Source organism: Staurois parvus, unplaced genomic scaffold, assembly GCF_062004578.1.
Source record: "Staurois parvus isolate SC_StPar_1 unplaced genomic scaffold, SC_StPar_1.0 ptg000404l, whole genome shotgun sequence".
Taxonomy (NCBI): domain Eukaryota; kingdom Metazoa; phylum Chordata; class Amphibia; order Anura; family Ranidae; genus Staurois; species Staurois parvus.
Window position 1 is genome coordinate 104,059 of NW_028318200.1, and position 25,193 is coordinate 129,251.

The window sequence follows — 25,193 nt, forward strand, 5'->3', positions numbered from 1 at the left end:
TGACAATGCTGCTAGATCTAACCACTATCACATGGGAGTAGGTCACTGTTTCCCTCAAGCACTGTCACAAGGGAGGAGGTCTTTCTCTCACATACCTAAATATTTTGAGCTTGCTGATGTAGAGGATGGAGCAGTGGGGGATCTCTGCAGAAGTGAGTTTTAGTGGGGGGAAGGGAGGGGGTTTCCTAAACACTATCACAATGCCCTGAATGGGTTACAGTAGGTGTCAGGGTCTCTTTAAAATTATTAAAACTCTAGAAATGTGCATGGATATCTAATGCATAAACTAATAAGGAGCGGCACGGGGTTCCCAATCTTAAAGTGCTTAGGACAGATCTCCCAGCTTGGCATTCTAAGTTACATAGTTAGTCTGGTTGAAAAAAGACAAAAGTCTATCCAGTTCAACCATTAAAAAAAAAAAAAAAAAATTATAATCCTACACCCACAATTGATCCGGCGGAAAGAAAAAAACCCCAGCAAAGCATGATCCAATTTTCTCCAGCAGGGGAAAAAAATCCTTCCTGATCCCCCGAGAGGTGATCGGATATTCCCTGGATCAACTTTACCTATAAATGTTACTAACCAGTTATATTCTGTGTATCTAAGAAAGAATCCAGGCCTTTTTTAATGCAATCCACTGAGCTGGCCAGAACCAACTCTTGAGGAAGTCTATTCCACATTTTCACAGATCTCACTGTGAAGAAACCTTTCAGTGTTTGGAGATTAAATTTCTTTTCCTCCACACGTAAGAGTGCCCCCTTGTCCTCCGTGATGACCTCAGGATGAATAACTCTACACCGAGTTCGCTATATGAACCACTGATGTATTTATACATGTTGATCATATCCACCCTTAATCTCCTCTTCTCAAGAGAGAATAAATTCAGTTCCTCTAATCTTTCCTCATAGCTGAGCTCCTCCATGCCTCTTATCAGTTTGGTTGCCACTCGCTGTTCTTTCTCCAGTTCCCCAATGTTCTTTTTGTGAATTGGTGCTCAAAATTGAACTGTATATTCCAGATGAGGTCTTACTAATGATTTGCACAGGGGTAATATGATATCTCTTTCTCTGGAGCCTACACCTCTTTTAATACAAGAGAGGATTTTGCTCGCTTCAGAAACTGCAGCTTGGCATTGCATGCCATTATTCAGCTTATGATCTACCAGAACTCCCAGATCCTTCTCCACCATTGATTCCCCCAGTTGTACTCCCCCTAGTATGTATGATGCATGCATATTCTTAGCCCCCAAGTGCAGAACCTTACATTTGTCAACATTAAACCTCATTTGCCACATAGTTGCCCAATTAAACAGTGCATTGAGGTCAGCTTGTAAATTGAAGACATCCTGTAAGGACGTTATTCCACAGCACAGCTTGGTGTCATCTGCAAAGACTGAAATGGTATTTTTAATATGAGACCCTATATTGTTTATACATATATTAAAAAGTAAGGGTCCTAACACTGAACCTTGGGGTACACCACTGACAACCCTAGACCATTCAGAGTATGAATCATTAACCACTACTTTTTGAATACAATCTTTTAGCCAGTTTTCTATCCATTTACATTTGGATTTATCCAAGCCTGTAGACTTTACCTTACACATTAGCCATGTGTGGGGAACTATGTCAAACGCTTTTGCAAAATCCAAGTATACCACGTCCACCGCCACCCCTCTGTCCAAGGTTTTGCTCACCTCCTCATAAAAAGAAATCAGATTTGTTTGACAACTTCTGTCTTTCATGAATCCATGCTGTCTGTTGCTTAAAATATTTTTTTCCAGCAAGAACTCATCTATGTGGTCTTTTATTAAACTCTCCAGTATCTTCCCAACTATAGAAGTTAAACTAACAGGTCTATAATTACTTGGTAAAGATTTTGACCCCTTTTTAAATACACCACATTGGCCTTACGCCAATGCAGTGGTACTATGCCAGTCATTAAAGAGTCCCTAAAAATTAGAAACAATGGCTTTGAAATGACATAGCTCAATTCTTTAAGGACCCGTGGTTGTATACCATCTGGCCCAGGTGCTTTATTCACCTTTATTCTGTCTAAATATTTTTGGATCATATCAGTTGTGAGCCAAAGTGGATCATCTGGAGTTGTGTCAATACCATGCCCATTATGGACAAGAGCTCCCCCATGCTCCTTTGTATACACAGAACTGGAGAAGGTATTTAATAAATTTGCCTTCTCTTTGTCCCCAGTAACCCACTCTATTATTGCAATTATTGCCCTTAGTTAAGGAAGGATTTTTATGAATTTATCCATTTTATTTTCTCCACTTTAATAAAGTTCTTCCTTTCTATATATAAATTCTACTCTTTTTATCCAATCTTTTAATTTAGGGGTCTTTTGGACCTTCCAAAATTTAGGGATCAGCCCTTTTGCTGCATTAATTAGATGAGGTGTCCCGTATTCGTATACTGTTTTACTGTTAGATCAGTATTATGGAATATGCACACTCATGGATCTCTAACTATACCCTCTCCTATAATCTCTACTATTTGTTGAACTACTTCCTGCCAAAATTCTTGTATTTTGGAACATTCCCAACATATATGTACCATTGTGCCCTCCTTCCCACATCCCCTTCAGCATAGCGATGAGGTCGCTGAATGTAATTTATGGGCTCTACTGGGTGTAACATACCATCTTGCTATAAATGTATAATTCATCTCTACTGTGTTTATGTTGACTGTCCCGCATACAATTCTAAATATTTTCTCTTTCTCTGCTGCTCCCTCACTTTCAACTCTTTTTCCCATTTGCCCATATACAGTGGCACAACCAGTTCAACAATTATAGAAAGTGTCTTATAAATACGTGAAGTGCAATGTTTTTGTGTTCCCTTTAAATTCAATAATTGCTCCAAAGGATACAAATTTTCAACCCATTAATGGCTGTAAAAGTGATACAGCAAAATGTCTTAACTGGTAATACCGCAATTCATCTATCACCTGAAACATATCCCTTTTTTGTTTCAACTCTTGTAAAGTGTTTAACTCCACTTTTTTCATAATATCCTTTAACCATGCATTCCAATTACCTGCAATAGTGCTGTTCCCAGGTGGGTAAACATTTGTTCCCACCAATAGTATTAATGGTGAATTATTCTTCCATCCATTTTTTAGTGAATTAAGTCCCATACCCTAAAAACATTCTTTGTTAGAGTACTAGTGTTTTCAGAAAACATACGATACTGTTGAGGAACCCAAATAATTTTATCTAATTGTGCATCACTCAGTGTTTGTTCAATCTCTACCCAACTTTTCCCCTGTGGATTATACACCCATTCCATTACTCGTGATATAATTACCGCACAGTAATATATTTTAATCTCCGGCATATTTAGGCCCCAATTTATTTTATCCTTACAGAAGACCTCGTATTTCACTCTTAGTTTTTTATTTGCCCATATATATCTCATTATCATCCCTTTTAAAAACCTTAAAATACGTAGGTGGCAAATATATTGGAAGCATTTCAAAAGTATATAAGATTTTAGGTAGTATCACCATCTTAACCATATTAATTTGTTCTATCCAGGACAGTGATCTTTTTGAGATTTTCCTCAACTCACCTTTTATTTAATCTAATAATGGTATATAGTGCACTTGGTATATACTCTTACGTGATGGGGTTAACTTTACTCCTAAGTACTTTAGTTCTTTATCCTTCCACCTAAAATTTTTCTTGTAATGCCTGTCTTTCTACTCTCGGTATATTAATATCTAAAATCTCAGATTTTAAAAGATTAATTTTAAAGTTTGATATCTCTTCATAATACTTGAATATTCACATTAGGTTTGGCAAAGTTACTCTGGGATTTACAACATAGAATAACATATTGTCTGCATACACTGCTAGTTTATGTTCCACTTCTCCTCTCCATATTCATTTTATGTCTACACTTTTTCGTATAGTTGCTAATAAGGACTCCAAGGATAAAACAAACAGAAGAGGTGAAAATGGGCATCCCTGCATAGTTCCACTGTACATTTCAAAAGGTTGAGACAATGAACCATTGATCTTTACCACTGCTGCGGGATGACTATATAGAGATTGTATCCACTGGACTATTTTTGGACCCAATCCTATCACCTATAAAGGTACTCATCATAAATCCCCAATCTACCCTGTCAGACGCTTTTTCAGCATCTATCAACAAGAATAGCACTGGGGACTTCTCCTTCTTGCTCTTTTCTAGGAGGAGGAGTGATCTTCGGCCATTTTCTCTACCTCCTCTTCCTGGTATATAGTATCTCACCGTATATTTATCTGGCCCAGGGCTCTTCCCTGTTGCTTTACTCCTTCGTGCAACTTGTATTTCTTCTTGTGGGATTGGTCTTTCTAACATTGCCGGTCTTTCTAACATTGCCAGTCTTTCTTCCTCTACTCTATGTAGTCCAGCCACTTTTGAATATATCTGGGTTTTTATTCTCCTATCTTCTTCCAGTTCTTTTTGATTCTTGGATTTAACTGCATATAAGGAACTGTAATATTTTTGAAATACACTAGCAATTATTTTAGCTGGATAAACTAATTGTCCTGTTTTATTTCTAACTTTCTCTATAAAATTTACAGATTTTTTTTTCCTGACCATCCTTGCCAAATATTTTCCTGGTCTATTCTCCCATTGATATCTTTCTCTTTACACCATATTAAAGGTCCTATTTGTTTCCTGTTCCATTAAGTTACTTAGTTCTCTCTTTAAGATTATCTTATGTTGTACTTCAGTTTCTGTTCTCTTTTTATGTGATTGTTCTAATGCATATAATTCCTCTACTAGTATTTGTATCCTTTCCAACCTTTTTTTCTGCCCCTATGGCAATCAAAATACCCCTTACATATGCCTTATGTGCCATACCCTGGCCACTGAGACTCCCTCCGTTTCATTTGACAAAAAATATTGTTCTATTTCTTTTTTTATTCTCGCTTCCATCTCCTGGTCCTGGAAGAGTGTCTCCTTTCATTTCCAAGCATATGTTTTACTCTGCACCCCTCCTATTTTCTGGTTCAATTTTTTTATTAGAACATATAACATTACAATACAACTGGTTGCCCACACAGTAGTATAAGACAAAATAACAAATGACAAGTTACAACAACTTTGTTTACAATAAAATTATTTACAGTGCAGTCTTACGACTTGAGCCTCAGGGTTGCATTAATGACCCAGGACCTAGTCCTGGGGGCTCAATAAAACAAGCATGGAAAACTATAGAAATGAAGTTTTTATTTTGGTTAAAAAAAACTGGATAGGTAAAGGCAGAAAAAGAAGAGAACAGAAGGAAGGGGAAAGAAGAAAGAAGAGCAGGAGGAGGGGATGGCGGAAGCTCCTGCAGGCCTAGGCGGTCAAAACTCAGGAAATACCCAAACCAAATGGGGATAGGTTAGGAAAGGCGTAGGTCCACCAGGGACTCCATACTTTAAAAAATTTGGCTTGTGTAGGATGCTGGACATCTTTTCATGTAACATCAAGGTTGTCAGGTTAGTTTTCACCATTTGAAACGACACTGATGTTGTCTTCCACACCTTGGCGATGACACGTTTAGCAGCTATGAACAGGTAGGTGGCTAATTTTTGTTGGTGAGAAAATAAATCCCTGATAGAACAGTGTAACAGGGCCAGTTTAGCTTCTTTGGGGACTGGGATGTGGAATATGGAGTATAGGAGGCCAAAAACCCTGGACCAGAACGCCGTGAGACGTGGATGCGGCTACCAAGTATGAACCACTTCACCCTGTTGTCCACAGCCTCTGAAGCATCTATCATCATACTCGAGGTTCGAACTTGCAATGTGGGCAGGGACCCAGTACCACCTGCAGCTTCCATTGTGGTCATGTTGAATGAGCAATGAGAGACAGAAGACCAGGCTTTGGTCCAATCCTCCGGTTCAGTGGGGGATCCCAGATCTCTCTCCCTGCTGGACTTTTAAGCAATGGAGGAGGGAGAGTCTACAGTGTTCAGTGAGGAATAAAGAAGAGTAAAAGTGCACACCCGAGGAGTGCCAACAGAGATGTTTGAAGGCCATGGACCAATAAGGGAATGTAGAGCTGCATCTCAGAGAAGATATCCAATGGCGGAGTTGAACATAGCGAAGAAACTCAGTCGTCAGTGCACCATAGGCCTCGTGAACAGAGGGCCGAGAGGGGAAAGTACATGAGATGAGGAAGTGTCGAACCTGGGTGAAGCCATGAGTTGACCATCAACTAAACGTTTCTGGCTGTTGACCTGGAGGAAAGAGAGGGTTGTTGAGTAACAGTAAAAAGGGTAGAAAGGGGGACACAAGGTTGTCGGAATAGCGGACCGAATCCCAGACTTTCAGGCTATGGAGCATTAAGGAGCTAAGTGGAGAGGGGTGAAGTCTATGGGGGAGCCATAGCAGAGCCAACACAGGAAGAGGTGCACAGTTGGGAAGTTCCAGGAATACCCACAAGGGGATATCCATGGTTGCATGGAGCAGGGTAAATTGGGCAATCTGTGCCACTTTATAATGCTTCACTACAGTAGGAACCCCCAGACCTCCTCAGTCTATGGGTGTACAGTGTAAAGCGAGAGACTCTGGGGCATTTATAAGCCCAAATAAAAGAGAGAATTCTGTTTTGCAGTAGGTGTAAAAAAAAGGAGGGTACCTGAATGGGTAAAGTTCGGAAGTAATATAGAATTTTTGGGAGGATGGTAATTTTTATAGATTGTATACGGCCAATCCACAATAAGGAGGAAAATTGCCATGACTGTATTAAAGAGCTGACTGTCTGAAGAAGCGGATAATAGTTGGCGAAAAGAGGATAGAATAGGATGAGGTCAGTTTGACTCTCAGGTAGTCTAGAGAGGAGTCTGAGGAAGGGGGCAGGGAAATATTAAGTTCCGTTGTTTTATGAGGGTTAATCTGGAGGCCCGATAATACTGAGAAGCGGGAAAGAAGGCGTTGTAAATTAGGCAGAGAGGTTAAGGGATTTGACAAGGTAAGGAGAGCATCATCGGTGAATAAATTTACTTTGCAATGGGTTCCCGCATAGGTAACCCCTGAGATATTAGGGCCCGACAGGAGCGCAATGGCCAAGGGTTGAAGTGCAAAGACAAATAGGATGGAAAAAAAGGGGCATCCTTGCCTAGTGCCTCAGAAAATAGGAAAATGGTCAGAGAGGAGGCCGGCATATTTTACACAGGCTAAGGGAGAAGAATAGAGCGCTGAAATCCAGGACAAAATGGGATTGCCATTCACAAAAGTGGTTTCTGATGATGATAAAGATGAATACATGAATAAAAGGAATATTTAAAGAAGATTTAACCTGATCCTAGCAGTGCAGTGGTTTCTACAACCAGCTGCAAAAAGGAAACCTCCTAAAATCATCAGGTTGGGGGTGTGGGATTAGGCTATTATTGTTTCATGCTGTATCTTGAACACTAATTTGTAGACAGTGTATCTACTGCAAAAAGATCAAGAACAATTAATACTGTTAGATAAAATGTAAATAATGTTTCCAATCACCTAAATGTCTATGTATTTAAAAGGCAGCACAGCTAGACTACTTGCTACATCTATTTAGAAATGCATTAAAGAAAACTGTGTTTTTTTTTTTTGTTAACCATACACTCCCATTTTTTTCTACAATACAGAACCACAGAAAATGTTATGATGTTAAGGAAATAATATTATCCTGCCTTTATATGTGTTGCAAAATGAGTACACTATGCATTCAATCTAACAGTACATAACTAAAAACAAAAGGTTTGTGGACCTTTATTTGTTAGAGATGACAATCTAAGAGAAGAAGAAATAATATAAAAGATGCAAATCAAAATGCATGTGCTCAAAAAATCTGCTTGCTCTGGGGGCACGCTTGTTTCCCAGCCGCCTTTGTGTATCCATAAGACACAGAGAATGCATCGCGGCCCCTCCCCTGCTCCCTCCTCACTGGCTGTGGTTGACAGCAGTGGGAGCCAATGGTTGCCACTGTATCTCAGCCAATGAGGAGAGAAAGCATCTGCTCTCGTGCACATTGCTGGATCAGGATTGGGCTCAGATAAGTATTAAAGGGGGCTGAGGGGGGTTTTTACCTTTCTGCATAAAAACCTTCAGCTTTTACAACCCCTCTAAGATAGGTCTCTTGGGATTTCCTGTACAGCAGCATTTGACTGGGAATAGCAGGGGCAGTCCTGGGAGCCAATCAGAAGTGCTGCATGCAAAAAATGTGCTGACAATGAAAATGTTGAGTGAAGGAGAGAGCAAAGTGGTAACCTCATCAATCTGTTGCTGCTGCTCCTCCTCTGTTCAACCACAGGTTAGGGGTAGAAGGTGATCATGCTGTATTACTGAACTGCATGTAAATTTTAGAAGTGAACAGAAATATAAATCTTTTGACAGGTTAAAAAGCATGCATTTTAACAATGTGCTTTCATTTAGCTGCTTGCCTGAAGTTCAGCTGTAAATTTATGAACTATATGTATATATAATCACCATATACCACTACTACTAAAAAGAATGCTAATAAAATAACCTATGCTAAGTAAATTGTCCTGTATTTTTATTCGGTTAAATGAAATAATAGGTTATAAGATTCACCAAAATGGCACTTTTGTTAACAGAATGCATTTATTGACCAAAGCATGTATGTACCTGAAGTTCCTTGGCACAGCTCTCTTGATTTAGGGCTAACTCTCGGTCATGCAGCTCCTCTACAATTCCCTGAAGCTGATCGTTTTCTTCCATTATGGTGCTCAGTTGCTCCTCAAGCTCCCGCTTACGATCAGAAAGCATCTTAATCTGAAAACCACAAATTGAAAGGAATCTGGTAAACAAGGCAAGGCTGCCTGTGCTTCTTATATCTTGTTAAGAATGATAGAAACTAACTTTCTGGAATCTCTGAGATGCCTACATAGAAGGGGGAGGTACAACATAAAGAATGTGATGTTCGGTGGAACCAGGGACCAGAAACAAGCAGTGTGGGAGTGTGGAGGAATGCCAGGAGATAAAGTACAACAAAAATCTCATCTGTGGGTTAACTCTTCATCTGGACCTCATGCTCGCTGGCTGTAGCTCTCAGTTCTGTGACTGAATGTAATAATAAAACTCAACTTTTAAACACTTTGTAGAAAAAAGTTGAGTAAATGGAGACTGGAGCTAACTAGGTTCCACAGCACCACATCCCAGTAATAATAATGTCAATAGGAAGAAAACAAAAGGGCATTTTCAAGGTGCCAAAACCACATATAAAAGTTAAAAAAGAAAAACTTCCATTTATTGATACAAATAGTTAAAAGAGAATAAAATCCAGTATTTCAGCATAGTACAGGTTCCAAACATGATTCAAATACACTTCTTCTTTGACATATTGCTGAAAGCTACTCTCTACGTGTTTCACCTACTAGGCTTCTTCAGGAAAATACATGTAGCTTCATAGAACACCATCAGTAACAATGCTTCAATTCAGAAAACAAGGAGCCATGCCCCATTTATGGTTGCAACACATGTGTCATCCCAAGTGGTCCCCAGCTATGATAGTGCGCCATAGGAAGGACAAAAAGACCCAGTTAAAAAACAAATTGTGTTGATCAAATCAATGCCAGGCTGTCATTATACTGTGGACAATATCAAACCAACTGTCTCTTGATCAGTGTGCAGTGCTGTAATGCCCCCTTGTGACCCCACTGAGGAAGGGGTATCCAGTATGGACACTCTAATCTTAATGCTGGGCTCTGACAGATTCATGTACATGTCTCGAACAGGTACATGAATTGGATGCAAGCCCCACACAAGAGGTATCACCGTGAACATTATAGAAAGAGCAATAATTATAGCAGCAGACCTCCTGTGTAACTCTAAATTGGTGCCCTGTAAAAGCTTTTAAAATGTTGCCAATGGATAATTTAATGTGTCGTAGTTTGTCACCGTTCCATGAGTGTGCGCAATTTTAAAGCATGACATGTTAGGTATCTTGGCGTAACATCATCTTTCATATTTTATCAAACAATTGAGTATTATATTGTATTTTTGTGCATTAAAATGCATGAAAGTGCATTTTTTTTATTGCATTTGAAATACCGCTGCACAAAACCATGTTACATAACAAAAATGCAACACCCACCATTTTATTCTCTAGGGCCTCTGCTTAGAAAAAAATGTATGGGGGTTCTAAGTCATTTTCTAGCAAAAAATGCTGATTTTTACATTTAGGAGAGGAATGCCAGAACTTGCCGGTGGTTAGTAATAAATATGCACAATGGGTATTATCAAGTCTAGTGCAGTCTGTATATTTATTACTACTAATTAGAATTGTATAGCTTTTGTATTAAATGGTATACAACAAGTACAATTTTTTCAAATGTGACACGAAATTACCTAACAAGTAATTTTCACAATTAGCATTGTGATTTTTCTTAAGCTGTTTTGTAGTCTTATTCACTGGTGCAGGATTAGAGCAGGATCACTGTATCATATGAAAAGTTTTAGGCTAGGATTAGCCTCCCTCCACACACAAAAAAACAATCAAAACCACCGAGGAATTTTTCATTTAAATCAATGATATGGTTCAAGTATGCTGAATTATACACAATACAGAAAATACATTGTCGTTTATATATATGTGTTTAAACCTGATTAATTGGTATGAGTTGTATGAGACAGTTCTTTCCTTTTTCATTTTATAAAACCGATGATTACACAGAACAATACGGTCTAAAATCAATGTAGTAAATAAGAATAACATGGCAAACATCTAATGTTATACTCACATGGAAAGGTTTATAGCTGTTTAAGCAGCTGTTTCAATCAAAACGTACTCACTGGTCCTTTTAATTTCTTTGATAATAGTCCTGAGGATGTAGTGATTCAAACTTGTAATCTGTATTACCATGACCTTTATACATTAAAGATCCTTGCTGTGAAAGCACATTCTCGCCAGAAACATGACTAAGACTACCATTTTGCTTCATGTGTTTTTTCAGCAAAAAAAAAACTGCAATGGTAATATTTGAACACTGTGTATTGTATCTCATGTGACATGCATTTTGTACATACTGTAGTTTTACCACCTTGTTTCTGACTACTCTTACAGCTCCATCCAGCATTGGCTTGCCAACATCCCAAACAATTTGTCCAGAAAGAACAAAAAGCAGTGTACACTCAGCAAGACAGCATGCAGACAATAACTAAGAGCTACACATGACAGGTTAACTCATGCATTCCAGGATAGCAGCTGTACTTACTTCTAGGATCTGCTGCTCCGCACCAGGTAAAAAAGAGAAAGGAAAAAGGGAATTGAATGGAAAGAAAAGGAAGGAGAGTGACAGAGACCAAGGAACACAATCTATTTTAGTTTAGGTTTTACACACAATATAGATTTGTTCCACCAGTACATACTTGGTCTACATTTAGACATATACAGGGTAGACTGGTAACCCACAAGGATTGTTAAATAGGAACAGGAGGAACTTAATTCACAATGGCTCATTCAAAAACACCTCCTACTTTCTCTATACAATGAACAGCAATTCAATCAAACATGCATTCCTTTTAGATCTAGAATTAGTTTGAGAATCACACATATTGTCAAAATAATTGACAATGTAAATGATGGCAATACCTTTAATGCTATGTGGCCCCTCTGCCTTTGTGTAAAGAAATAATCACCTACTTCCATGGTGTCCCTACCTCCCTGCCCAGATGAACTAGACATTGTTGCCCCATCACTGTCAAGAGACATTCTACAGCATTACCATCAGCAAGGAAGTGACATCTCTTCCATGTGGTGACAATGTGGAATCTAGTAAATAGTGATCAGGTGGCAAGCTGTTGGACAGTGATCCAAACCATATTTTCAAACAGATGCCATTCTAGCAGTCCATCAATATCCCAAGTATATTAATTAGTGATACTTTCAGTACTGAAGTTGTGAACACTTTTAAACTTTAGAGTTGATGAACCAGATGTCGTATGATGAAATGCGTAGGGCGGAGTCTGTGGCGTTATCACGCAAAGGACAATGGCACAATCTCCAGAGTTGTTTTTACAGATTTCTGATATGCATATCTATTTCAATACCATGTGAGTGTGTTATTTTAAATTTTAATGAATTTGATCCTTTTGATGCTACACTATGAGGCAGTTGATTTATATATTTCCTATGAGATGAATACCTACCTGCGATTGGTGAAGCATTATGGGGCTAGGATGCCTGATTGTTTATACAGAGTGCTATTTGACCACTCAGTCTCTGGGGTTCAAATCAACTTGAAAAGGATTCTGTGTTGCCTGTCCTTGGTGGAATGGTGAAATCTGGGCAATTTATTTTTGCACAAAGATTCTGGTTCATCAACACTGAAGTTGAAAAGTGTTCATGTCTTCAGTACTGAAAGTATCACTGATTAATATACTGGGACTTTTTATGGACTGCTACTTTGATGGGACTTGTATTGTTATCACAAATTTAATTCTTTTACTTTATTTAATATGTTTTATTTGAGTTTTTTAAAATGGTTTAGTGCTGCACAGTTATGAACATCGAAGTTTGATCTCTCCTGGCAGCTCTCTTATGGTCTGAATAGAAGTCTGAGTGCAGGGGATTTTTTAGTTTTTATTTAATTTCAGCTTAGGTCTCCTAAGGGTTTATAATGCTATATGACAGTATATGTATATGCAACAGCAGAAATAAAAATTGTATTGTGGCTAGATTACATATCCTTTTTTCTCCAATTTTAATATACAGTATACAAGGTTCAGAATACTCTGCTCCTGCCATAAAATAGTTGCATTAACCAGTGTGGGATGGGAACCTCGGTGATGACATAAAATAACAGCCATTTTTTTAGGTTCCCTCATATTGTAAAATTAATTATGTCAGGGTCATTGGAAATGTTCCACAGGGAAACCTAAGAAATTAAAAGCCACAGAGGTCATGTTCTGAAAATTATATCATAGAAGGGCAGGAAACATTGGAGGTCAGTGGAGCTCATGTAAGGATAATGTTTTTTTTTCCCTAAAAAACATAATTTCCAGTGTTCTCCATGTACCTATCCCTATGTGGATACAACTATCATTGTGGTAGTATTAGCCTAGTGATTACATTTAGCATGGAATTTATTTCAACATGAATAGAACAGGCATCCAATAGAACAAAAGATAACCAAGTTGAGATGGGTAACATCTTTGGAAATTTGAAAATAGTTATAACCCACATTTTATTTGAAAAATTAAACCTTTAAACGAGAAGTGTGGCCAAGCTTTTTTGGCTATACTTCTCTTATGAGTCAGGCTCTGGAATGATCATGACATTATGGGCTAAGAGCCATAGCCAACCACTCCTGCCTACTCTCCTGCCCGATACTCCACCCTGAGTAGACCAAGAGCTGAGCGATCAGAAGCCCTGTCATCACTCAGTTCTCTGGGTTACATCCAACGTGGGACACAGATTCTGCAACAAGGGGGGGAGTATGAATTTTGTTTTTTTAAAACCCCAAACTTCTCACCTAATCTTTAAAGATAGCTGAATATATATCTGTTAGCTGGAGCCTACAAAGAGCAGAGGTAAAGAGGTAGCAGTTCTCTGTATAGTTATCATCGACATATTTTTACCATCAATAGCACTCCTGTAAAGTTTATACACATTGTGAGATTATTCTAAACCAAGTTAACAAAATAAAATAAAAAATGTTTTACGTAAAGCACTTAGCATAAGGGTGTTGCTTTGATGGAAGAAGTTGTCTTCCCACAGAGCCCAGGGATGAAAATCCATCTCTTTCTATAAAATAATCTCCTGGATGATGTGTTCTTGCTGTAATGATCTTAGCAGTAATCATTACATGTAAATGCATATATATTCTTTATTTTGCTGTGGGATACATGCCCTTCCTGGAAAGGTTAGAGATGACAGCTTACCCAGCATTACAATGGAATAGTCAATATGTTTGGTGATTGTTTGTGCAGCTCCCTGACTACAATCAATTAAACTGTCAATATTAGCCATCTGTCAAATCTAAAATCTATTCTAGAAAACCCCTACAGTCTGTTCTGATGGAGAGCCAATATCTGTATTGCACTAAAATGAATGCTGTAGTAAAGAAGAGTCATAGTACAGGTCACTGAATGAAATGATCATAAGACATCCACAGTGAAATTTTCTAAGCTTCCAAGTTATATTTTTCCTCTCCAACGATGAATATAACTGCCCATGTTTGTCATCCTTCTCATAAACAAAGACTATCAAAGGGATATAGTATTAGTGCTCATTTAGCACCAATATATATACAGCTTTAATAATAGATTTCACCTGCAATTAAGTAACAGGTCAAATCTGAAATATCAAGTTCCAGTACAGGAAAGGCGGAACCCAGTATAGCAGGAGCTCATAAGGGACACAAATTAATATCTTGTAAAATTAACATAATTGACTTATCCAGTTATGGATTTTTAACAAATGTGACAATGTGCTAGTACAGTAAACCAAACCACCAATGAGCTATCATCTTTTATTAAAGTGATGGCTGTAATCTGAAATCTGATTAGTTGCTATGGATTTCTGTGATTTACCATCACTTTAAAGGCCTGTATGCCTTTTATAATATGTTTACCTTTTTTTATTAACGGAATGCTATTGTGAAAAAATGTTGTATTCTGATAAGTGTTGCTGTCAAAACATGTAATAATAACAGTAAATTTGCATTTATTTAGATTTTTTTCTATATATACTGTGCATACAGAACAAACTGTCTTCCAAATGCAAAATTTACAGGGCTAGGGCAAACTATAACACTTCTGGAGGTACTTGAGCAACAGCAGCAGGTTTTTCAAGAAAGAAACAAGACAATACATTTTGTCCCCCTTACATGATCAGGATCGTTCCTAAATGTGATTTTCATATGACTGATTTCACTAAAGGAATTACCACTTCATGGTCATCTACCTAAAATTGCAATGAAATACCCCAGTGGGAGCTTGTAAGAGTCTGATAACACAATTTTCCAGCATTTTAAAAAGGTCCTCCAAAAAGTGCTATTAAGCTATGGCAACCTTAGTCACCTGACTTCCTCCTAAATATCTCAGGATATCCAGTGGCAATATTTCCTTGTCCTCCTTGGGGTGTTCCCAATATTCTCAATGAATTCCCAGTAAGGTTGGAATTTGGGTCTGGAAATTTAAAGCAGAACTAATATCCTTACAGTTTGTACAATCAAAGAAAAGTGCACGGCTTCAACCATCAAAGCACTCACCTAATATGCTTGAATCAAGGGGCTGGCTTGGAGTTTATCATTCATAAAGACATAGCTCAGTGTAATCCAAAGGAGAAGATGCATACTTATGATGACATCACAAGCTTCGACAAGCTTCTGCACATGGTCCCACCCCCAGAACCACTCCTCTGACATGTTTCACCCATGGGCTTAATCACAGGGGATAAGATGGCCAGGGGGAGTGAGGTAAGTATGACCATGCACTCTAATTATGATTATTGGTATAGCCCACCACCATATTGCTGTGAATACTTGCACATAATAATAATAATAATACCAAAATCCCCCCTCACCCAATGGTACTTAATTTTGCTTTAAAAATAGAGGGTTACCAAAAGGGTTACTGAGATATATAAGAAACCATTAGGTATTTTAACTCCTTAGCAACTACCAAATACTAAAATAGCATTTTTTAGTGGACTGTGGGAGGAGAAATAAGGGAGTTGCCATTGCTGACTTGTATTTATAGCTACATTATCCAGGGCTGTTACCCTGATCCTGGCTACCGTGCCTATTAAGACACTGACTTGTTACAAACATGCATCCAGTGATGTCTTAGAAACTCTGGATGCTCAACCTGTAGGCTTGATTCAGGTCAAAGAACTATCAGGTAGTAAACCAGGAAGCTGAGAAATGCCCTGAAGCTTGGGCCTTCGAAATATTAGCAGTAGTAGCTCATACATTTATATCCCTATAGGTTCCCTTTAATAGAATAAAATAGAAATATTAATAAAATCAATTAAATTAGGCCACAGGTATATTTCATTTTAGTCAAGTCTCTCAATGCTATCATTTATTTAAGTAGAAGCTGACCTCTGAGAGAAGATTTTCCAGCCGTGAAATGTGTTGACTTGTAGACATACTCTTCTCACGGAACTCCTCCTGCAGAACACTGACCTGCAGTGACAACTGTCTTTCCATTTCTGTAGCCTGTTTGTAGAATTACATAGAAAAAAAATTGAAAGTTACCAAAGCGATGTCATAAAAAAAATAATTATAATTCTGAACTGTTTTAAGTAATAACTTACAGGCCTAAATTTGCAAGCACACCACACAGTCCCAGGTCTATGAAACTACATCAGCCTATGAAGCAAACACTTTTTCCAAATAGGCAGCACGACTTACACTACAATAGTTGCTGCTAATCTAAAAATGGTGCAGCAGCTATTTTCCATCAGGCAATTTCTATTAATGTTTAATGACAATACTTTTGATAAATTATGAAAGGTCCCCATTGAGATAACTAGTTAATGGTAAAAAAGAATTGAAACCCCTAATGTAGAAAGAGAGATTGTAGAATGCAACCACTAATTGTAGAATGTATCAGATAGCAAGGATTTTGCATTTACCATAAAATCTGTTTCTTGGTGTCCATTGAGGGACATAGTAATTCAGATACAGTCAGGTTATACTGCCACCTACAGAAGTTTAGGGAACTGCTAAACAGAAGAATTGTAAGCCAGCCCCTGCACCTCCCTCATCTAACCAGTATGCTTCAGTTTTGTAGGAAAGCAGTATAACCCGCAAAAATCAAAAGCAAGAGCGAAAAACACAGATCGGTGGAACCTTTTTTTTCTCTCAATGGATTCCAAGAATTAGATTTTATGAAAAGTGCAAAAATTGGATTTTCTTTCCCATCAATAGAGGGACACAGGAATTCAGATACAGTCAGGACATCCAACTGAGGGGTGGGTAACAGAGAGGCACCCAACAAGTGAAGGGGACTCTGTGCAACTCAGAGCCACCTGAAGGATCAACACACAAATGTGAACCAGATGAAGAGAAGCCCTCTGCAAGAGAGGGGAAATTGCAGTTAATATAACTAAAACATAAAAAAACAAACAAGTAAACTGTGTTCAATGTGCCAAACGTGAAGTCTCTCTTTAATCAAAGTCCATATATATTCAGATAAAAAAGATCTTCCACCATCCAGTAGATCCTTGTAGTGTAACGAAAACATGAACTGCCACCACCTTACTCAAATGTACATTCAAAAGATCATAAGCTGTAACAAGTACAGCAGACACAGCATGTTTCTCAGGCACAAATCATCCCCAGGTGTGTGCACTTCCACTCCGGAATCACTCCTCTTAGGCAACAGCAAAAGAAAACTACCACTGGAACAGAAGGAGCTCACCAAAGAGCCAACAGAAAACCAGTAGTAGTTTAAATAAAGGTTTATTGTAGAACAGAGACAGTCATCCAGTTAAAACAATTAAACAGCAAAAAAAAAAAAAACACAGTAGAAACTCACTGAGAGAGCTGTCGACAACTCAAGATTGTACAGCAGCATGATATCAGCACTGAGTTTCCTCCCCTGGACAGGAAGCTGCCTTTTGCTGTTGCCTAAAAGTAGTGATTCTGGAGTGGAAGTGTATGCACCCAAGGAGGATTTGTGCCTGAGAAACAAACATGTAGTGTTTGCTATATTTATTACAGCTTATGGTCTGTTGAGTGTGCATTTGAGTAAGGTGGTAGCACTCTGTTTTAGTAACACTACAAGGATATACTGGATGGTGGAAGATCTTTTTTAGCTGAATACAGTATACATGGACTTTGATTTAACAGAGACATTTGGCACATTGAACACTGTTTACTTATGTTTTATGTACGTTTTAGTTATATACACTAGCGCTGCATCATTTCACAATATTGTAAATCTTTAGGTTTGGGTATATCAAACTTTATTTGCCAGCAGCCACGTGTGTTATCACAGTGCAATCATTACAACATGTTTAAGACAGGGGAAGTTGCCAAACACCAATAGAAAAGCACGGATGATCAACCTGATGCTCAAGACTAGGGTAGAGGAGATCAGTGCCAGAAAGGAGTGACTCCACCTGAAGAAACACTGTTTGAAGCAACAAGAGGCTCTGAAACTAAAAACTCACCAGAACAGGTCAAATGATAGTCTGATTAGAGAAGAACAAACCCACAACATGAGGTGGACAAAATAAAAACACTGGTGCAAATTTCCAGGAGAACAGGTCTCCAGGGAGAACCTTATACAAAACCAGATCCCCATGACAAGACCGGCCAGCCTACACAGGAAGGGTGAATGCCTACAATCCTAACCCTTTGGTTTTAGGGAATGAAAACTCCATGATAAGAAGATGAGTGTCTAGCCAGACAGCCAAATTTGCTAAGCGAGGTATCCAAGAATCTTTGCAATCATCACAGCACAATAGCCTATAAGGGCTGTGATACCTGTAGAGAACTGAAGACTATAGTCCTACTACAGTCTGACTGAATAGGCTGCATGAGAAACCCACCCACAAGGGTAGGCAAGGATGTAAATTATACCTCAGCACCAGAAGAAAACAAGGATTAACAAAACACATCCACTATAACACCTGCAGGTGTATCTGGGGTCTGGCAGAAAGGTTCTGCAGAACCCTAAGCAAAAAACATGTGTCTAGTAATCTCTTGGCCCATCTCACTTCAGCAAAGTGTCCATAGCAGTGGAGAAAGGAACAGGTCTCTTTGTGTCAGAGCTAAGAGTTGTTGCCTGATTATGAGCAGAATAGGAGAATTTTTGTGGACAATAATCTTCAAAGGGCTGCAGATCAACCACCAAATAAAATCCAGGTGATCAGGTCCCATAAAGGCCAGAAGATGTACTCTATCCATAAAAGGGTGTACCGCTAGCAGGAACCCCTTATCAATCCAGGGGAGCACAAAGCCCAAGATCTCCAGTAATGTTTTCTGCCTGCCACACTAGAGATGAGGAGCGCCAATGTGCTCAAACCTCTCCCTTCGGTGTGGAGACTACTGGGTAAGGAGAGTCATATTTTAATGTTTTGTGTTTAGGGGAGACAGGCATTAGGCCCTTCAGATCAATGTTGACTACAAGGATCCAAAGAGCTCACCCTCTTCAAAGGAAGATTTCTGAGTGTCCCACAATGAGGATGCCAGCAAGGGGCATCAGGGTGCAAACAAACACCGATACTCTGAGAAGTAGAAGGTACAGTCAGGTCCATAAATATTGGGACATCTAACATTTTTGGCTCTATACACCACCACAATGGATTTGAAATGAATTGAAATGAAACGAACAAGATGTGCTTTAACTGCAGACTGTCAGCTTTAATTTGAGGGTATTTACATCCAAATCAGGTGAATGGTGTAGGAATTACAACAGTTTGCATTTATGCCTCCCACTTGTTAAGGGACCAAAAGTAATGGGACAGAATAATAATCATAAATCAAACTTTCACTTTTTAATACTTGGTTGCAAATCCTTTGCAGTCAATTACAGCCTGAAGTCTGGAACGCATAGACATCACCAGACGCTGGGTTTCATCCCTCGTGATGCTCTGCCAGGCTTCTACTGTCTTCCGTTCCTGCTTGTTCTTGGGGCATTTTCCCTTCAGTTTTGTCTTCATGCATGCTCAATCGGATTCAGGTCAGGTGATTGACTTGGCCATTGCATAACATTCCACTTCTTTCCCTTAAAAAACTCTTGGTTGCTTTTGCAGTATGCTTTGGGTCATTGTCCATCTGCACTGTGAAGCGGCATCCAATGAGTTCTGAAGTATTTGGCTGAATATGAGCAGATAATATTGCCCAAAACACTTCAGAATTCATCCTGCTGCTTTTGTCAGCAGTCACATCATCAATAAATACAAGAGAACCAGTTCCATTGGCAGCCATATATGCCCACCCCATGACACTACCACCACCATGCTTCACTGATGAGGTGGTATGCTTAGGATCATGAGCAGTTCCTTTCCTTCTCCATACTCTTCTCTTCCCATCACTCTGGTACAAGTTGATCTTGGTCTCATCTGTCCATAGGATGTTGTTCCAGAACTGTGAAGGCTTTTTTAGATGTAATTTGGCAAACTCTAATCTGGCCTTCCTGTTTTTGAGGCTCACCGATGGTTTACATCTTGTGGTGAACCCTCTGTATTCACTCTGGTGAAGTCTTCTCTTGATTGTTGACTTTGACACACATACACCTACCTACTGGAGAGTATTCTTGATCTGGCCAACTGTTGTGAAGGGTGTTTTCTTCACCAGGGAAAGAATTCTTCGGTCATCCACCACAGTTGTTTTCCGTGGTCTTCCAGGTCTTTTGGTGTTGCTGTGCTCACCGGTGCGTTCCTTCTTTTTAAGAATGTTCCAAACAGTTGTTTTGGCCACGCCTAATGTTTTTGCTATCTCTCTGATGGGTTTGTTTTGTTTTTTTCAGCCTAATGATGGCTTGCTTCACTGATAGTGACAGCTCTTTGGATCTCATCTTGAGAGTTGACAGCAACAGATTCCAAATGCAAATAGCACACTTGAAATTAACTCTGGACCTTTTATCTGCTCATTGTAATTGGGATAATGAGGGAATAACACACACCTGGCCATGGAACAGTTGAGAAGCCAATTGTCCCATTACTTTTGGTCCCTTAACAAGTGGGAGGCACATATGCAAACTGTTGTAATTCCTACACCATTCACCTGATTTGGATGTAAATACCCTCAAATTAAAGCTGACAGTCTGAATATTTATGGACCTGACTGTATATCCAAAGAATGCTGATGTTCCAGGTCTCTGTTTAGGTAGGGGAAAGCAAGAACTGATCCCAGTCGAGAGGAGGAATGCTGAATATCACAAGAAGCCTACCAGGACCCAAGGACAGAGGATTTGACTAAAGAAGGGTGTGAGTCTGGATAGGGTACAACGTCAAAATCTGGATCCCCACTAGACAGGAGCAGGGTTCTAAGGAGGCAAGGAACCCAGGGAGATTGGGGAAACTGCATAACCTTGTGCAGTAGCTTAAGGGAAAGAGGAAGGAGGTTCAAGAGACAAGCAGTTAGCCTGTGGGTTAAACGGGGCATCCTCTGTGCCAAAATGTTAGAGAAGCATACTAAACAATGACCCACATGGCTACAAAATCAGCTTCCTGCTTGTAGAAACTGTGTGACACCTTTATGCAGAAGGCTTCTCAGAAGGGATAGCTTTTCTCTGGCTTTGAGTGGGGTCAGTGGGAAGTAGGTTCGGAAGACCTGTAGATAACCCTGAAGTAGATAAAGTAGAGGGGTGGCATCCCTCTAACCCCTCCACAGTGCACTGAGGCAGGAGCACACGCTGGCCATCCGTGACATTGCTAATCATAGTGTCAAGAGCAGGGCTAAATAGATAATATCCCTCAAAGGTTAAGCGAGTCAGATACTCCTTAGATGCAGCATCTGTGTCCCAACCACATAGCCAGATTGCTCTACGCATCTCTACTTACATCAAACCCATGCGTGACACAAGTTTAGATGCTTATAACAATTCATAACAACTAATACAAGTCCTAGAAATTTGTACCATCTGCTCCATGAAAAAGGGGAGTGATCCCTTTTGAGGGAGTCCATCCATTCTAACACAGTTTGACAGATTAAAGTCACTGCCAACAACATGGAGGACAAAACCTGGCAGTTCAAACTTGCATTTAAGAAGGGACTCCAGCTGTCTGTCAGTGGAATCTCGAAAGGCAAGCACACCCTAACCTTGTTGTATTCCTGTTGAGGTGGGTCACTGCTATTGCTACACCAGGAACCGACCACTGTTTAACAAAAAAGTTTAGACACGCTATAGGACGAAGTCTTGGACCCTTCATTGTGCTTCCAGTCAGCATTTAGGAATGCATTAAATAACACTTTTAGCAGAAAGGTCTTTGCAGCTGTAGGAGTCCTAAAAGACCCAAGGCTTGGAACAGCAAATTGATCCTCCAGATGCAAGGTAGAACACACTTCATCAATAAGATTTGAAACAACCACCTATAAACCTGAGGTGATGGCAGGAGACTGTCGTGCCTCAAAAACAGTATCTTCAGAGATAGACTGCTAGGACTCTAATTCTGATTCAGAGATAGTGACAGGGACCAAAAGCTTGGTCTAATTAAAAGGTTCAGAAGGTCAGGGACAAACTTTGCAGGTGAAGACACTGGAACATATCTACGGCCTCTGCGAGCAGGTTGCCCAAGTAACTGACCACACATAGCTAAAATGTTCTATGTGAAAATGAAGGTTCCTGTGGATATGGAGTTAACCCAACAGAGTTAGGGAAGACTCCAATGTTAACAACCCTATAATAATAAAAGTCTCAGACTACAGATTACAGACCAATCACTAAAGTCTCATTTAGGTCAAAGTGACAGGATCTCTTTAAAGCCCAATCCCAACTCTGTTATACTTAAATTTACAGGATTCCCCCCGCCCCATTTTCCAGGGGAGCATGTCATTTCTATTTTTTGGCTGTATGTACAAACAATATTTTACAAAGGCAATCCTCACGCTGCCGCCTCTCACCTTGTAGGCTCACAAATTACTACAATGTACAGTCTCAGTAATCACTGGAGAAGTGAACCTGGCCATACACCTGTCAGGGATCTCCTCGATCCCTGCCGCGATGGTCCCGGCGCAGGCGCACTGCTCCGCCCTGTACACGGGCACTAGGTCCGGGCCGGCCGCGGCGTTCGAGTTCGCGCATGCGCAGTAGAAGCCGCGGCCGCCCCCTGGGCACCAATGGCAGCGCAGGGCGGGATATTTAAAGGTCCCTGAGCTGTCATTTCTTTGCCTTCTGGTTTTACCTGCTCCCTGTGATCCTGTACCTGTGCCTAGTAAGTTTATTGACCCGGATTGTTTATTGACCTGCTGATTTCTCCTGCCCAGACCCTTGCTTGCCTGACCTCTCTCCCTGGATGCCCCCCATTAGATCTGACCTCCTGTTGCTGACCTGGCGTGTGACCCGACGATTTTCTGCCTGCTCCCTTGTACCTTACCGTCCTCTACCTTACCGACTCGGCCTGTCTGACTACGCACTTGCTCAGCCATCCATCCATCCATCCCATCGGGGTCACCCGACCTCCTCACATCTGGCTCTCCCTGGTTGGAGCCCCTGGCGAACGCCCCTACCACTGACAGGTGTGCTCAGTAGAGGCGACCTGGTCTCGGGGTACTACAAGTCCATCCCCACCATCAGGGGCCCTGGTGAACAAGTACCCTGGGGCTTAGACTCCGCGCTCTGGGCACGCCTGACCAGTGGAGTGCTAGTGGTGCCGCTCGGCGGTCCCTCACAGTACCAGAAGGCCATGACTGAGCCTCGAGGAGGACTCTCCCCGTTGGACGAGGTTTGCAGGCACCTGGCTACCCTGACGCAAGCAGTAAACACATTACAGGACAGATGTCTGCAGATCGAGAATCGGTTTCAGGCCTGCACCATATCTGTTCCTGTTTCACAGGCCCTGGCTCCTGCACCACCGGTCGCAGCAGCCCACGAGCCGGCTCCTGGGCCTTCCTCATCACTCCCTATGGCGGAACCCCGAGTACCCTTACCCGAGCGCTTCCATGGGGATCGCACACGCTTTCGGTCATTCCGTGACTCCTGTCTGCTCTATTTTGAACTGCAGCCACGGACCTTTTTGACAGAATCGGTGAAAGTGGGGTTTGTTGTCTCCCTGTTGCAGGGTGAACCCCAAGACTGGGCCCACCGACTAAGGGGAAACAATGATCCTCACCTGGTTACGGTCGACAGCTTCTTTAACGCCATGGCCATCTTATATGATGACCCACAACGGGCGGCCTCGGCCGAGGCCACATTATACGCACTCCGACAAGGTCGGCGGGCGGCTGAGGAATACGCCTCTGACTTTAGGTGCTGGATGGGTGACACTCGTTGGAACGAGTTCGCACTTTTGCACCAGTTTCGTATGGGCCTTTCTGAGGCTCTGCAAGACGAGCTCACCCGGGTGGAGGTGCCCGAGACATTAGAGGACTTGATTGCACTCACCATTAAAATTGACCGTAGGCTACGGGAGCGCAGATTGGAGAGGTCTGGTCAGGGTCGCGGAAATCCCTGGGGGTCATTTCAGGGATCCGGTCAACATACTAGGCCAAGCATCCAGAACCTGCCGTTTGAAGATGCTCCCGAACCCATGCAGCTAGGCCTGGCACGGCCTAAACTATCGCCTGAGGAACGCCAGCGCAGACACTCCCAGAATCTGTGTCTGTACTGCGGCGAAGCTGGTCACATGGTGCGTTCCTGCCCGCAGAAATTGAGTAAGTTCACCTCATCTTCTTTATCTGTTGGCAATATGAATCCATCCCAGTACTTAGTTGTTCCCCTCTCCTTTCAGCTTTCAGAAAGGACCGTGGAGGTGACGGCCATAGTTGATTCGGGGGCATGCAGCTGTTTTGTGGATATCAATTTTGCTCACCAGCAGGGTATCCCCCTCCGCCCAAAGGAGAAGGGGTTTCACATCTTTTTGGCTGATGGTTCCCGGATAAAGTCAGGAGTAGTTAACCAGGAGACCCCTTCCATTGTGACTTCCATTGCCGGTCAGCACCGGGAACTCCTCCGCCTGGATGCTATTGCATCACCCCTTTTCCCAGTCATTCTGGGGCTCCCTTGGTTGCGGGCCCATAACCCCCAAATTGACTGGGAAACTGGGGTTGTCTCGTTCCCTTCCCCATACTGTCGGGAACTGTGTCGAACTTCGGGCCCGGAGGTCCCCCAGGTCCTCCTGTTCTCTGAAGGGGATGACAGTCTAAAACAAGTGATTCCTGCAGCCTATCATAAGTTTCTTGATGTGTTCAGTGAACGGGGAGCAGATGCTCTACCCCCCCACCGCCCATATGACTGTCCTATTGATCTGTTGCCCGGTTCGGAAATTCCGTTCGGGCGAATTTTTCCCCTTTCTGAGCTAGAATTAGGGGCCCTGAAGGACTATATTGAGGACAGCCTCCGAAAGGGATTCATCCGTCCCTCCACTTCCCCAGGAGGTGCAGGGATCTTCTTTGTAGAAAAGAAGGACAAGACTTTGAGGCCATGTATTGACTATCAGGAGCTGAATAGGGTCACCATTAAAAATCGTTACCCGTTACCACTGGTACCTGAATTATTCCAGAGCTTAAAAGCTGCAGTAGTATTTACCAAGCTGGACTTAAGGGGAGCCTACAATTTGGTTCGCATAAGGG

General features: G+C 41.0%; 1 protein-coding gene across 2 annotated transcripts in view; it reads right to left on the minus strand.

Annotated features, from left to right (window-relative positions):
* LOC149455083 (BICD family-like cargo adapter 1) overlaps positions 1-25,193 on the minus strand; it is a 136,754-nt gene that overhangs the window by 68,982 nt on the left and 42,579 nt on the right. For both annotated transcript variants that reach the window (XR_016314102.1, XM_089686649.1), the window contains exons 3-4: positions 16,050-16,166; positions 8,629-8,775 (exon numbers count right to left, since the gene is read on the minus strand). Coding sequence is in view for 1 of the 2 variants with exons in the window: in XM_089686649.1 (XP_089542775.1) it covers positions 8,629-8,775; positions 16,050-16,166 (264 nt within the window). In the remaining variant the exon portion in view is untranslated. The remainder of the gene's footprint in view (positions 1-8,628; positions 8,776-16,049; positions 16,167-25,193) is intronic.